The following is a 14,889-nucleotide window of genomic DNA, read 5'->3' as shown; positions in this document are numbered from 1 at the left end:
GTGTAGGTGTGGTTGTGTACACGTGACAAGGCTATCACAAGATAAGAAAGCTAGTTAAAGGGAAGGAAAGAGACTGCTTTTTATGAGGAAAATATTGATAAGCTGAAATATATAAGCCAATGAGAAAATCCAATACAACCTTGTAAAGGCAGGTATTGTAAGCCATAGAGTTAACTATAAACCTTCCTTTTTTCAGAAATCCCCTATAATAATGTATCTAAAATTAAATACATGTATGGCATAATATAGGAAAACAAACATACACATTGACCATACATGGGATATAATATAGTCCATAAATGATTGAAAAATGACTTTGCCAGTAAACTGTTCCAGTATGCAGAATCGTGGTTGCGTCATGCCTCATTCCTGCCACAGTGGTGCTGAAACCCAGGAGGCAGCATGAGGCTAGAGCAGGGAGATATGACCAAAAATATTTATCACGATATACATTTGAAAATTTGCGATAACGATATAACTGACGATATAATTGACACTAGACAAAACACTTTACAACTCCACAACTTTATTAGTGCAAAAAAAACAAAAAACCCATCAATGTATTTTCACAAAATACATTGAATCCACAAAACTTAAAAAACTTAAAAAGAGGTTATACACACACAATACGGTAACATTATGTTGAAGCACAGTACGTATCACTCCGCGAGGCTCCGCCTACGATAGCCGTAATGCTCCGACAATCCATCAAGCGGTGCAGCTTCGTAGCTTAGCAAAGTCGTACTAAAACATTTGACAGATTTTCGAGCGCCGTGCACATAAAATCGTTTCGAGGTCAGTAAACACAACCAGAATTCATACATAAGGCGCACGGGATTATAAGGGGCTCTGTCGATTTTCAGAAAAATCAAAGGATTGATTTTAAGTGTGCCGTATTTTCTAAAAAAACACGGTAATAACGACGGCCCGCTAGCACGCTCTACCAAAAATAGTGCTTTGTTGTGTATCTGACGGACGAAAGCTAAACCAGTTCCACACCACTGAAGTTGCAGCATTTTTACAAACCAGTTCTGGTTCATCTGTTTCATTCAACAATCCGCTTTCACCCTTCTCATTCTCCGTCGCCGCCATGCTTTTTCCGCCATGTGTGTATGAAAACAAAGGCACTGCGCATGTGCGTTTAACCCATATTCTATCGCGATATTTCATTTTCTTATCATTGCCCAACATTATACCGGTATTACCGTGAACGGTATATGGCCCAGCCCTACATGAGGCGACCACAATTCTGCATACTGGAACATTTTACTTCATTAACCGGTTGCTGCTCACACACTTCTACAGCTGCAGCTCCCTAGCTGCCATCCACACGTAGCCACAACAACAACAACACAACACCCTACACCGCTTTTAAGCTGGCAAGGCGTGATTGCGATGCCGTCTAGATGCATCCGCCTTCTCTGCTACGGCACCGCTGACCACACCCGGCCACATTGTTCTTATAGGTTAGTCCAGCCTGTGGTGGATAGGCATAGCTTTGGGTCATGTGGTGTTGGTAGTGATTATTATATCACCTGTGAGCTTATGGAGGGAGTTTTTTGAGTGGGTGGGTGATGGGGGAAGTTGACTTTTGCTGACCACTCAAATCTTGAATGTTGTGATCACTGATGTTCGGGTGGATTTTTAAAGATTTTGATAACAAATAAAAGAGACTTAAACTGAAACTTGGATTTATGTTTGAACAGCGGGTGTGTCAAAATTAGTCCCCTATTCAGCTGTTCAGTGACTCAAAGGTTTGACAGTCGCCAGTATTTGTCAGCAAAAACGCCAGTGACAGAGCCTCCCGCACAGTGGCGGTCCTAGCCTGTTTGGTGCACTGGGCTGATTCTGATTGTTTCAGGATGCAGATGTGCCATTATCCAATGACACATCTGCTTACCTGTATCTTTTGCTCGTTTCTCCTCCTCTTCTTTTCTCTTTTTTCTAAACTGAGCACCTGATGGCTTTGAACTTTTCTAATCCATCTTCCATACAGGCAGGTTTTAATTTTGCACTCCAGCATGAACACCCATCCCCCAACCCGAGGATCACCACAACATAACCTAATAGACCTACACCTCAGTTCACAGATTCACTTTGTTTATTTCTGGGATTTCACACAACCCAGGATTCAAATCGTGAATACATAATGGGCTTGGACTGACAACATTATGAATGAAATGTGCTCTATTTGGAATCAGGTTTGGTTAAACTGGCAGCAAGGAATTTGCATTTGCACTGTTAAATTTTTATATAACTTTAATGCACATAAAAAACAGCTGCTTGTTGAAGTGAAAATACATTGATGTTTTTTTGTTTTTGTTTTGCACAAATAAAGTTGTGGAGTTGTAAAGTATTTTGTCTGGTGTCAATTATATCGTCAGTTATATCGTTATCGCAAATTTTCAAATGTATATCGTGATAAATATTTTTGGTCATATCGCCCTGCTCTAATCACAAGCTGCATCTGTTGTTGGAAAACCTGAAAATTATAAAAGATTAATTGTTCTCACCGAGAAAGTTCTTGCAAACAAAATTGAAACTATCCAAACAGATCGGAAAAAGCATGTAAACAAAATGAAAAGGGTCATTATGTCTTTTAAAGAGCTAATGAAATAAATTTATAAATTATTCACAAGTTGAATCGTTTAATTTAACTATGAGTTAAGAGACCTGTTTAAGGATGGTAGGCATTGCATAAATCTCTTCTTTCATTAATCTCATTTGATTAGAAAGATAATTAAAATACATGGTTCTTAAGCATTGCTAAATACAATAAAGGGTTTATGGAGGGTGTTAAAATATGTCTGTCTGAAACTGACAAACGTTCAGGCAGGCCGTCACCTGACAGGGTACAGTCACAGGAAACACCCCTAGGAGAAGTGAGGGTTCAAGAGCACTTTGGAAAAGAACCTCAACTGTCTCTTAATCTCCAGCATGATGTCTATGATGATGTGTTGCCATCTGATAGTGTGTCAAACCAAGGCAGTAGGTTGAGCTCAAAAATATCATCTACTTCATCTGCATGTCTCAGAGCAGAAGCTAAAATGGCTGCCTTGTTACAGCCAGCATATGCTCAAACAAAAACATTTTCTTGAAGAACAGGAGGAACAATTGAGGAGAAAGATGGAACAAGGTTTCCAAACAGCTTGAAGCAGATAATAGCTGCAATTGTTGCAAAAGTGAATGTGCTGAGAACTGGATCCACTGTGGAGAGCACTGGTTCATGGAAATCCAGTGGAATAGAATCATATTAAAAAAAAAAAAGAGTAACGGGCTTGAAATCAGTGCAGACACAGAGACTTTTGTTCCAGAGATGCTTATCTGAATAAAGTTCACTCATGGCCACTGATTAGATGAGAAGACAGAAAGGCTTTTCAGATGTATTGTTTGCTTATACATAGATGCTGCAATGCAATGGAAGAGGTTACGCTTGCCAGTATGCTTGCTGTGATTATAAAACTGCCATGTAAATTAAAAGACAAATGGTGAACAGTAGCATGTGACATCCAGGAGAGGCAACATCACAGAGCTGCATTCACTGACATGGCTTCCTTCCTTGAGCGTCATGTTAAAATTGCTACAGATCCTGTCTTTGGAAATCTATGTGATGCTCCATCAACACATCTAACAGCCAAGGGCAGTGATGGAGGGAGACGTTCTCCACATCCAAGGGCTAAAGGAAGTAGCTTTGGCACAACTTTTTCTGAGAGAAAGAATCAAAAAGGGGCTCAAGATTGTCACAGTGCTGTGATGGCTTGTCTGTTCTGCAAAGGTGGACACACACTCTCCCTGATAAGAAACCTCATAAGGAGAAGATTTCGTTTCTTAAAAAGAATAGCATCTATTTGGAGTTGTATTGGACACACCACCCAAGAATGCAGAAAATGAATTTTGTGTAAAATCTGTGATTTCAGACATGTAAGTATGCTCCATATCCACCAAAAGGAGAAGAAAGAGGTCAAACTTCACAATGAGGCAGATCCTGTTACAATCCAGACTAATGGTCTTACTGGTTCCGGTGAACAAGACTGTAAGCTTGTAGAAACATATACCTTTCTGGACCTTTTGATCGGCATGAATATGCCCAGAGCCATAGAACCTTTAAAGGTCATCCAGAGTGTAGGTGATGGACCTTCCGCCATTAAGACCATGCTCGTTTGGACAGTGAATGGGCCACTTAGTCAAGAATGCTGTGAATTGGCCAGGATGGCTGTCAACAGTTACAGCCAACAGAGTTTTTGCTGTTACACTGGACAAGCTATGGAAACAGCAGTTCAAGATGGACTTCCCTCAGAGCAGTCTTGATGAGCAGATTGGGCTATCCAAGGAAGACTCAAAGTTCTTGGACTAATCAAATGGCATGGCTAGCGTGCTGACAAGGTTCAGAAAAGAGCCTGTTGTTTTGATGTCTGACATCAAAGTTGTTTCACCATGTATGTGCCAGAGGAAGATGCTGACCTATTGAGATTTACACTGATGGCTGTCATATACTGGGTTGCCTGTGTTGAGGGGGTGGGCATTGCGGCTTTATGCCACCCTGATATGCTTTGCGGCAGGGCTGTCTATGTGCTGTTCTACTCCTAGCTACCGCACCCGTTGTTGTGCTGTAATAACCCATGCTGGATATACGTTCAATAAAGCAGCATCATAAGAAAGCTACCGAGTGGTCATTCTACAATGGTGTCAGAACTCACCCGGACCATCGCCGGAATAACGTCATAAGGGAGGAAACAACGAATGGCTAAGTTTAATCCCCCGACAAGCTTCCCCTTCGATAAGCCAACGGAATGGCCCGACTGGAAACAGTGTTTCGAGCGCTACAGGATCGCAACGAAACTCCACAAAGACGAAGGACAAGTACAGGTGAGCTGTCTAATCTACGCGATGGGCAATGAAGCAGAGAACATTTACAAGTCACTCACCTTCGCCGCTGATGAAAGTCGTGATGTGTAATGAGGAAGTTCGACGAGTATTTTTTCTCGCAGAGGAACATTATACATGAGAGAGCATGTTTTCACCAGCGTGTCCAGCGGCCAGGCGAAACGGCGGAGAGTTTTATCCGAGCCCTGTATGACCTCTCAGGGCACTGTGAGTTTGGTGCATGTAAAGAGGAAGATATCCGCGACCGTATTGTGGTCGGGATACTAGACAAGGACCTCTCCCGCAGGCTACAGCTGATGAAGGACCTCATGTTGGCGCAAACAACCCAGACAGTCAGAGGAGGTCGCAGCGCAGGTCAGCTTGCAGGGAGATGCGGGAGGCTCAGTACAGGAGGTACGGGATAAACGGAAAATCATGGACTGGAAATCACAACAACAACAGCGAGGCAGGCTACCCACGGAAAAATAATTGGTCGGGGCGTGACAAGAAATGCGGTAAGTGTGGAAAGACACAGCATGCCAGGGACAAAAGGTGCCCAGCAGCAAAATCTGTTTGCCATGGCTGCCGAAAAATGGGACACTGGGCCAGGGTGTGTCGTAACACCAGATCAGTGAATGAGGTTACTGAGACAGAGAAAAGCAAGCAGGCCTCATACTTTCTAGGCTCAGTGTGTAATGCAAAAGGAAATAGTGAAGCATGGACTGTGCAGTTACGGCTAGACTCTGCCCCAATAGAATTTAAGATCGACACAGGAGCAGATGTCACTATCATAAATGAAGACACGTTCCACACACTTGCTCATAAGAGAACACTAGAGCCTTCTAATCTCCCTCTAGATAGCCCCGGAGGAGAGATGTTATGTCTCGGCTACTTCAAGGCCACAATAAGCTATAAAGGCAAAGACTACCTATCCAAGGTGTATGTGGTTCGTGGACGCAGAGTTAACAACCTTCTCAGCCGCTCCTTGTCAGTGCAGATGAACCTGGTGGGAAGAATTGATGAAGCAATGCTCATTGCTACCAGGAACCAACCACTTTATGGTGAACACGGAACACTAAAAAATGAGCCAGTCAAAATTCAGTAAAGGGACAATGCTGTGCCATTGGTGGTCCATACAGCATGCCATGTGCCTTTCCCCATGCTGCAGAAAGTGAAGGAGGAACTACAAAGAATGGAGAATCATGGTGTCATTGAGAGGGTGACCCAACCTACCGAATGGTGTGCCCCAATGGTGCCTGTCTTGAAGAAGAACACTGTCAAAGCTGAATAAGTCTGTCAAAAGAGAGCGCTATATCTTGCCAGTGGATTTTGGCAGATCCCGTTGCACCACGAGAGCTGCAAACTAACGACATTCATCGCGCCGCAGGTATTGTTTTAAGAGGCTGCCCTTTGGAATAACAAGTGCACCAGAGATCTTTCAGCAAAAGATGTTGTTGACCTTAGAAGGGCTCGAGGGTGTGGAGGGGCTTGAGGGTGTGGAGGTCTTTATGGTTGACATCCCGGTCTATGGGGCCACCATAGAACAACACGACAACCGACTTGAGAAGGTGCTGCGAGTGTGTGGGCCTGCGAGAAGTTTGATAAGTATTTATGTGGCTTAGATCGCTTCAGGCTTGAGACTGACCATAGACCTTTGGTGCCCCTGGTCAACAGCCAGGACCTTGACAATGTTCCATTGAGGTGTCAACGCCTCCTGATGCGGCTCATGAGGTACAAGCCAGAGGCCATCTATGTTCCTGGCAAAACGCTTGTCATCGCCGATACGTTGTCACGGGCTGAGGATGACACTAGCACTCACAGTGAAGTGGACTGCTACATAGCCACCGTGTTACAGGGCATTCCAGCATCCCCAAGCCGAATGGAAAGCATTAAAGCAGCTACTGCAACTGATGTTGAACTACAGACTGTCATCATGTACATACGCAGGGGTTGGCCTGCATATGGAGCTAGTGTGCCACTGAACATCAAAGCGTACATGAAAGTGAAGAACGAGCTATCAGAGGCTGACAGCCTGGTCATACGAGGCTGCAGGATTGTCATTCCAAAGTCACAGAGAACAGCCATTCTACAAAAACTACATGAAGGGCACCAAGGCCTCACCAAGTGCAGGGATAGGGCTAATTCATCTGTGTGGTGGCCGGGGCTCTCCACTGAGCTAAAGAATGCAGTGCTGCAGTGCCACACCTGTCTGGCGCAGAGGCCAACACAGACAAGGGAGCCGCTCATCTCCACACCTTTGCCGGATCGTCCATGGCAAAGGATAGCCCTGAATCTCTGTGAACACGACCGGAATAATTACCTTGTTGTGTCAGACTACTACTCACGTTTTCTGGAAATACTGCATCTACCATCCACAACCAGTGGCCAGGTTGTTCAGAAACTGAAGTCGACCTTTGCTAGGTTTGGGATCCCTGACGAGGTGGTGAGTGACAATGGCCCTCAGTTCTCCAGCTCTGAGTTCCAGGCCTTCGCGAGGGAGATAGATTTCGCCCACATAACATCTAATCCCCACCACCCACAGGGAAATGGTCACGCGGAGAGGGCAGTACAGACCGCAAAGAAAATCCTCCAGCATGATGACCCACTAATAGCACTAATGTGCTGTAGGTCTACTCCCTGTGCCACTACAGGCTTCAGCCCAGCGGAACTTGGGAGGAAGATCAGGACAACCCTGCCCACCTTGGAGAAGAATCTTCAACCTAAATGGCCCACCAAAAGAGAGGTTAAACGAAGGGACGCTAGTCAGAAGGCCGAGCAGGCGTTCTACTACGACCACCGCCATGGTACTAAGCCCCTACCGCCACTCCATCCACAACTTCAAAACACATACAAACCCCGAAGCACGTACAAACTCCAAAACACGTAAAAACTCCAAAACACGTAAAAACTCCGAAGCACGTACAAACCCCAAAGCACGTAAAAACTCCAAAACACGTACAAACTCCAAAACACGTACAAACTCCGAAGCACGTACAAACTCCAAAACACGTACAAAACACAAGAGAAGTGCTCCAGGATGCTAGGCGCAGTGTTGAGCTTTTGTTACCTAGTGGCTACACAAGCCAGGAAGTACCAACAACCCAATTTGGTGTGTGGTAGTAAGAGGTAAATGAACATTTTTTTTTAAATTATTTGAATATATATGAGTGGTTGTGTATAAATACACAAACAATACACATATGCTTTAGTAATTCCTTTTGTGCATAATTTTATATTGTTGTTAATAATAAATTAAAGCAACAAAACAACCTGAAGAGCCGGTTGGGAGCTGAAGTGAGCCGAGCCGAAAGAGCCGGTTCTCTAAAAAGAGCCGGAGATCCCATCACTACCATCTGTCCTTACTAAGCTGGACAAGGAGAAGGCTTGGGCAACACCTGCCATTGTCTCCAAGGAGAACGTCACTCTGAGGTCCTATCTCATTGCCACACCCCAAGGTGCAGTGCTGCAACGGAACCACCGCCATCTCCTCCTCGAACCATCTCCACGGGCTATGCCACAACCCCTTCCACCACCCACTGTGGACACTGAGGGGCTGCCATCCCAGTGCGCTGGTGTCTCCACTTCAGAGACCCCACCCTTGGCCCCTAGTCCGGCCCCAATGCTTGCACCCACTCACCAGTGTTGCCAACTCCTCAGTAAGGAAAATCGCTATTGGTTGTCCTAAAAGTCGCTAGAAGTCGATAAATGACGTCATCGCCTAATTTGCATGATTGATCATGCTAATCTAATTGTAACCTATGTTGTTGGAGAGAGAAATAACATCGTGGAAGAGACATAAAGTGAGTAAAAAATGCATTTAGAGTTTATTTAGAACTACAAATTAAATTTCTTTTAGCAATTATTGTTTTTTTTAATGTCACAATTCCAACCCTGCTCCTTTACCCGGGCTTGGACCAGCAAGTGACCCGAAATAGGCACTCTGGTGGAGTTACTTTGTGTGTGTGTGTTTATAAGTAGTTTTAAACCTTGTGATCCACAAAACAGCATAAGAGTAAAAGAAGAACTGACTGCGTTACAGCACCCGCTGCTTGTTGAGAGTAAAAGCGATACGCGCTTTCACGTCTTTTTTTAGCGACTTTCTTTAGAAAAAAAGTCGCTAAGGGGTCTGAAAACTCGCTAAATATAGCGACAAAGTCGCTAAATTGGCAACACTGCCACTCACGCAGACGTCCCGGATCAGGTACGCACAAGGTGCGGCTGGGTACGCAGGCCAGTCAAGAGGCTGGATCTGTAGACACTGGGGTAATGGGAGGGAAGGAAGGACTGGGGAGTGGGAATGCTGTATTGTTGCTGTTTTGTACTTATGTTTTGAGCTGCAACCAATGCTGCTGTTACCTGGTTGAGTTAATTACCCTAAAGGTTTAACATGTTTAATAAGTCCTATTTTGTGGACACTGCCCTTCAGGCTGACAGCAATGTTCCCTCTAATTTTTAATGTGTCTGAGCGAACACACAAACTCCCTGAGCGATCCCTTGGGCCACTGTGACCGACATCAGACGTGTGCATTGTGGTCACGCCAGCATCTAATCCATCCAAGTTACATGGTTTATTAAAATAATCAAATTACAGCATTTACATTTATGTTAGACTACTTTTAATTAACTTCTTTGGCCCACTTACAATGAAAATGTAAAAAATCATCAGCGGTTGATTTGTTCCATCAGAAAGGTCCTTCATTTCACCCTGGAGACTCAGCATTTGTATGAAGAAGGACTCCAAACTGCAGTCGCGAAGATATGCCTTCTTCAGGAGTCCAACTTCAGTAACCCTACAAACTTCACTGCTGTTCAGTTTTCTGTCTTCATTTAGGTCAGAAGTAATAGCAGAGCTGTATGTTTTACTATATATTTTCTTTAATTCCTCAATCAGTACAAGGTATATTGCGTTTAGGTCGAAACTAGCGAGTCAACTCCCTGCTAACTTCTAACTCACTAAATTTCATAAATTCTGTTTTCATGGTAACCTGAATTTTAAACTTAATTGGTACACCTGGTAGAGCAGCAACACTGATCATTTTATTAAATATTAAAGAGTTTTGACAGTTTGTAACAGTTTGCCACAGTGTTCGTTTGACTTTGGGACCTGAAGTGGAGTTTGGAACTGGAAATGACTAATGACATCAGATTTAAAGACCAGATTAGGGTGAGGACCCATTAGGTGATTAATGTATATGGTTTGTTTAAAGCCTGACCAATACTGTAGAGGAGTACTGATTCTTGTGAATTTTAGACAGACTGATGCCACACCAAGCCTAATTCTTTTGAGGCTGGTTTTGCATGAGAATTACGACAGATTATTCCATAAGAAAGTCAGAAATCATGAGACTGCCAACAAACTCAGGCATGGCCTTCGGAGTGAGGACCTCTCTCTTTCTCTCTTTCACACTTTCTTTCTCTCATGTATACCTTTCTCCAGTGATGTCTCTTTATGGTGTTCCTGGTTATTAGCATCAAAGCCCAGAACTGAGTGAAGGACTGCTTCAAACGTTTGTAGTACTTCCTAAAAGCAGGAGAAGAGCAGCAGCACACAAGGGATTACATTTGTACATAACTGAAAGCAATGTCCTAAACCCCTTTAAGGACTATGCCCTTTCACTACCTCTATGAAATGCATCTTTACTGGTTTTCTGTACAGTGGGTTAGTGCAGTTTCAGAACTACTCTTCACTCAGTCTTCCTGTGAGAATGTCAATGTATTCAGAGACACAAAGCTCCTACAGTTAAATGAAGTTGAAAGGTTCTGTTCGGTTTCTTTAACCAGACCTGTATTTAAACATCCACACTGATATAGCTTCAAAATCAACCCACTAACAACTTAAAATATAAACAGTGGATCGCATGTTGACCTAGACTAGTTTTAATTTTTACACTGCTTCATAAAAATTTTTAGTGGACAGGTTTCCAAATCTTTTCCTCTTCTGCCTTAACAACAGGTTCTTTATTTCTAGCTCACACACGGTGTCAATGCGCTAACACGCAGTAGTGATGGGATTTCCGGCTCTTTTTAGAGAACCGGCTCTTTCGGCTCGGCTCACTAAAAAGAGTCGGCTCCCAACCGGCTCTTCAGGTTGTTTTGTTGCTTTAATTTATTATTAACAACAACATAAAATTATGCACCAAAGGAATTACTAATGTAAAAAAAACCTGTGGTTTTATTTATATATGTTTATATATAAATATATACGGTGGCCCCTAGAGACAAAGCATGTACAAACTCCAAAACACATTTCTAGCGTTAACTGAACTTCCAAAACAGAGCTACCTAGATCACTTAAATTACACAATTGAAAGCATATGTGTATTGTTATCCCTGGCTCTCTTTCGTTTGGCTCTCAGCGAAGGCGGTCGCACTTTTCTCCTCTCCTCTCCCTTAGCTTCCCTGCTTAGCTTCTTATGTCCTTGTCTTGTCTCGTGCTTTTTTCTTCCCTGGAACACTCCCTCACAGTCCGTTCTCTAAAACCTAAAAGAGGAATTATGGATTTGATCAACTGGTCCCTAAATGCAACTGACACCCCTTTCTCAACGAGAAGTTTGGGCTTGGGTGAGCCTGAGTGCTGAAGATATCTACCTATTTGGAACCATGGTAACAGGGTTCTTGCTGATCGGAGCTGGCTTGGCCCTGACTTATCGAAGAATTAAGAAAGCGGAACCAGCTGTTCAAACCCCCACAAGGCTGCCCGCTGGGATTGAAACGATGGGAAGAGGCGTGAGTTTCTCAAAATGGGCTCATTGAGTGTAGCACAGATAAGATCTTGGAGAGGCTACGGCTGCTGTGAATATTCAGAATAAGACCTCTGACTGCAGACTGGATACAGACTGGGCTCGCTCGGAATAACATCTCTGGGCGCAAATTGGATGACATCTCGGGGAGGCACACTGCCGTGAGTTCTCAGACATCGGCTCCTTGAGCACAAGAAATGACAACATCACAGAACGCAAGTATGGGGAAGTTCGCGGCTCTCCAACTGAGAGACCAGTGTTGGACTGTAGAACTGCTTTGAAATTCATATGAGCTGTTCGCACTAAAGTAAAAAGCACCATCACTTCATGCGGATAGCCCCTTTGGCGCCAGCGGCAAGGCTGGAGCTGAACAAAAACTCCCTGATAACGACTGTGTTTAGTCTGTTCCTTCCCATTCCATGCAAGGCCACCTGGGTTGGCTGGTAGACTGTTTACTTAGCCTGGCAGGGCGAAGGACACTGTCTCAGCTGAACTCTGGACACGCACACACATACACTTACACTGATAAGCACACACTCATCCCCCCTCCATTTCCAAACGCCTTCAATGCTTGTTTCCTGCGGGGGAACACGGCGGGTCCATGTGCCGCGCTGGAATGGTAGTGCTGTGCAGGGCGGCTGCTGTGTTCGCTTCGGATTACTCCTCACCCCCCACCCAATCCTGTGGCTAGTCATGTCTTTCACAATGTTGTGCTGTGGACATTTATGTGCTTTTTGTGCAGAGGAATTTTTTTGTTTCCTGTTCTCATGCTGTCCTACCATGGAAGCACAGCATGAGTAGAGGTCTCTTTTTTTCCTCTTGTACTTTCCTATTGTAGTGTATATTTCAGTGTTTTTCTGTAACGCTACCGATCTCCGACTTGTATCCCCATGTGATGTCTGTGTTGTGTGTGTAAGGTCGGGGGGGGGGGGGGTGTCCCATTTCACTGCAGGGCAACCTGCATGTTGCAAATAAAGCTGTTTGTGTATTTATACACAACCACTCATATATATTCAAATAATTTAAAAAAAATGTTCATTTACCTCTTACTACCACACACCAAATCCGGTTGCTGGTACTTCCTGGCTTGTGTAGCCACTAGGTAACAAAAGCCCTAGCATCCTGGAGCACTTCTCTTGTGTTTTGTACGTGTTTTGGAGTTTGTACGTGTTTTGGAGTTTGTACGTGCTTTGTCTCTAGGGCCACTGTAAATATACTTCTATTTATTCACTCCACATAAAATGTAATAAATATATCATATAATATAAAAACCAACTTTTTACATTTCAACTTTTAACTATTTAAATTTTCAGCTTTTTCCTTTTAAACTAATTTTAAGTGAAACAACACAAAACACTGCAAACCACAACACAATTAAATATAAATTAAAATATGAAAACAAAAAGAAGATGCACATTCCCTGTCGCTAACAGGGATTTGGCACGTTAATGCGGTTATGGTATTAACATCATTTTAACGAGATTAATGCTGACAGCACTAGTACATATATGTGTATATATATATGTGTGTGCATATATATACATACATATATATATATGTGTATATATATATGTGTGTGCATATATATACATACATATATATATACATACATATATATGTATACATACATATACAGTGGGGCAAAAAAGTATTTAGTCAGCCACCGACTGTGCAAGTTCCCCCACCTAAAATGATGACAGAGGTCAGTAATTTGCACCAGAGGTACACTTCAACTGTGAGAGACAGAATGTGAAAAAAAAAATCCATGAATCCACATGGTAGGATTTGTAAAGAATTTATTCGTAAATCAGGGTGGAAAATAAGTATTTGGTCAATAACAAAAATACAACTCAATACTTTGTAACATAACCTTTGTTGGCAATAACAGAGGTCAAACGTTTACTATAGGTCTTTACCAGGTTTGCACACACAGTAGCTGGTATTTTGGCCCATTCCTCCATGCAGATCTTCTCGAGAGCAGTGATGTTTTGGGGCTGTCGCCGAGCAACACGGACTTTCAACTCCCGCCACAGATTTTCTATGGGGTTGAGGTCTGGAGACTGGCTAGGCCACTCCAGGACTTTCAAATGCTTCTTACGGAGCCACTCCTTTGTTGCCCGGGCGGTGTGTTTTGGATCATTGTCATGTTGGAAGACCCAGCCTCGTTTCATCTTCAAAGTTCTCACTGATGGAAGGAGGTTTTGGCTCAAAATCTCACAATACATGGCCCCATTCATTCTGTCCTTAACACGGATCAGTCGTCCTGTCCCCTTGGCAGAAAAACAGCCCCATAGCATGATGTTTCCACCCCCATGCTTCACAGTAGGTATGGTGTTCTTGGGATGCAACTCAGTATTCTTCTTCCTCCAAACACGACGAGTTGAGTTTTCAGAATCAGAATCAGAATACTTTATTGATCCCTGGGGGAAATTATTTTTTGTTACAGTGCTCCATTTTAAACCAACATTAAGACAAGACAGACAATACACTAACTAAGAATAGTACAATATATACATATATATACATACATACATACATAAGTCACTCATAAATAAATAGTTGGAAAAGAAACATGTGTAGTTGTAGCAGCAAACAGTGTGTTAAGTGGATGCGTTGTACAGGGAGATGGCCACAGGCAGGAATGATTTCCTGTGTCGTTCAGTGGTGCTTTTCGGTAATCTCAGTCTCTCACTGAACGTGCTCCTGTGACTGACCAGCATGTCATGGAGTGGGTGGGAGGTGTTATCCAACATTGTCTTTATCTTGGACAGCATCCGCCTCTCCGACACCACCTTGAGGGAGTCCAGCTCCATCCCCACAACATTGCTGGCCTTACGGATTAGTTTATTAAGTCTGTTGGCATCTGCGACCCTCAGCCTGCTCCCCCAGCATGCAACAGCATAGAGGATCGCACTGGCCACAACAGACTCATAGAAAATCCTCAGCATTTTCTGGCAGATGTTGAAGGACCTCAGTCGCCTCAAAAAATAGAGACGACTCTGGCCCTTCCTGTAAAGTGCTGTGGTGTTTTTAGCCCAGTCCAGTTTATTGTCAATGTGTACTCCAAGGTATTTATAGTCCTCCACAATGTCAACACTGACCCCCTGAATTGAAACAGGGGTCAAGTGTTTCCTGGTCTTCCTGAAGTCCACGATCAGTTCCTTGGTCTTTGCCACGTTGAGCTGCAGATGATTCTGCTCACACCACGTGACAAAGGAGTCGACCACAGCCCGGTACTCTGTCTCATCATCCCTGCTGATGCATCCAACCACCGCAGAGTCATCAG

General features: G+C 43.6%; 1 protein-coding gene across 1 annotated transcript in view; it reads right to left on the bottom strand.

Annotated features, from left to right (window-relative positions):
* LOC146626140 (unconventional myosin-XVB-like) overlaps positions 1-14,889 on the bottom strand; it is a 107,019-nt gene that overhangs the window by 42,199 nt on the left and 49,931 nt on the right. The window contains exon 11 of the mRNA XM_085360336.1: positions 10,291-10,384. Coding sequence (XP_085216462.1) covers positions 10,291-10,384 — 94 coding nt within the window. The remainder of the gene's footprint in view (positions 1-10,290; positions 10,385-14,889) is intronic.

Source organism: Diplotaxodon limnothrissa, linkage group LG8 (assembly GCF_057381915.1).
Source record: "Diplotaxodon limnothrissa isolate DT_005_m linkage group LG8, D_limnothrissa_male_GT1.1, whole genome shotgun sequence".
NCBI lineage: Eukaryota > Metazoa > Chordata > Actinopteri > Cichliformes > Cichlidae > Diplotaxodon > Diplotaxodon limnothrissa.
Note: the sequence above shows the minus strand (reverse complement) of the source record. Positions and strands in the feature narration are given on the sequence as shown.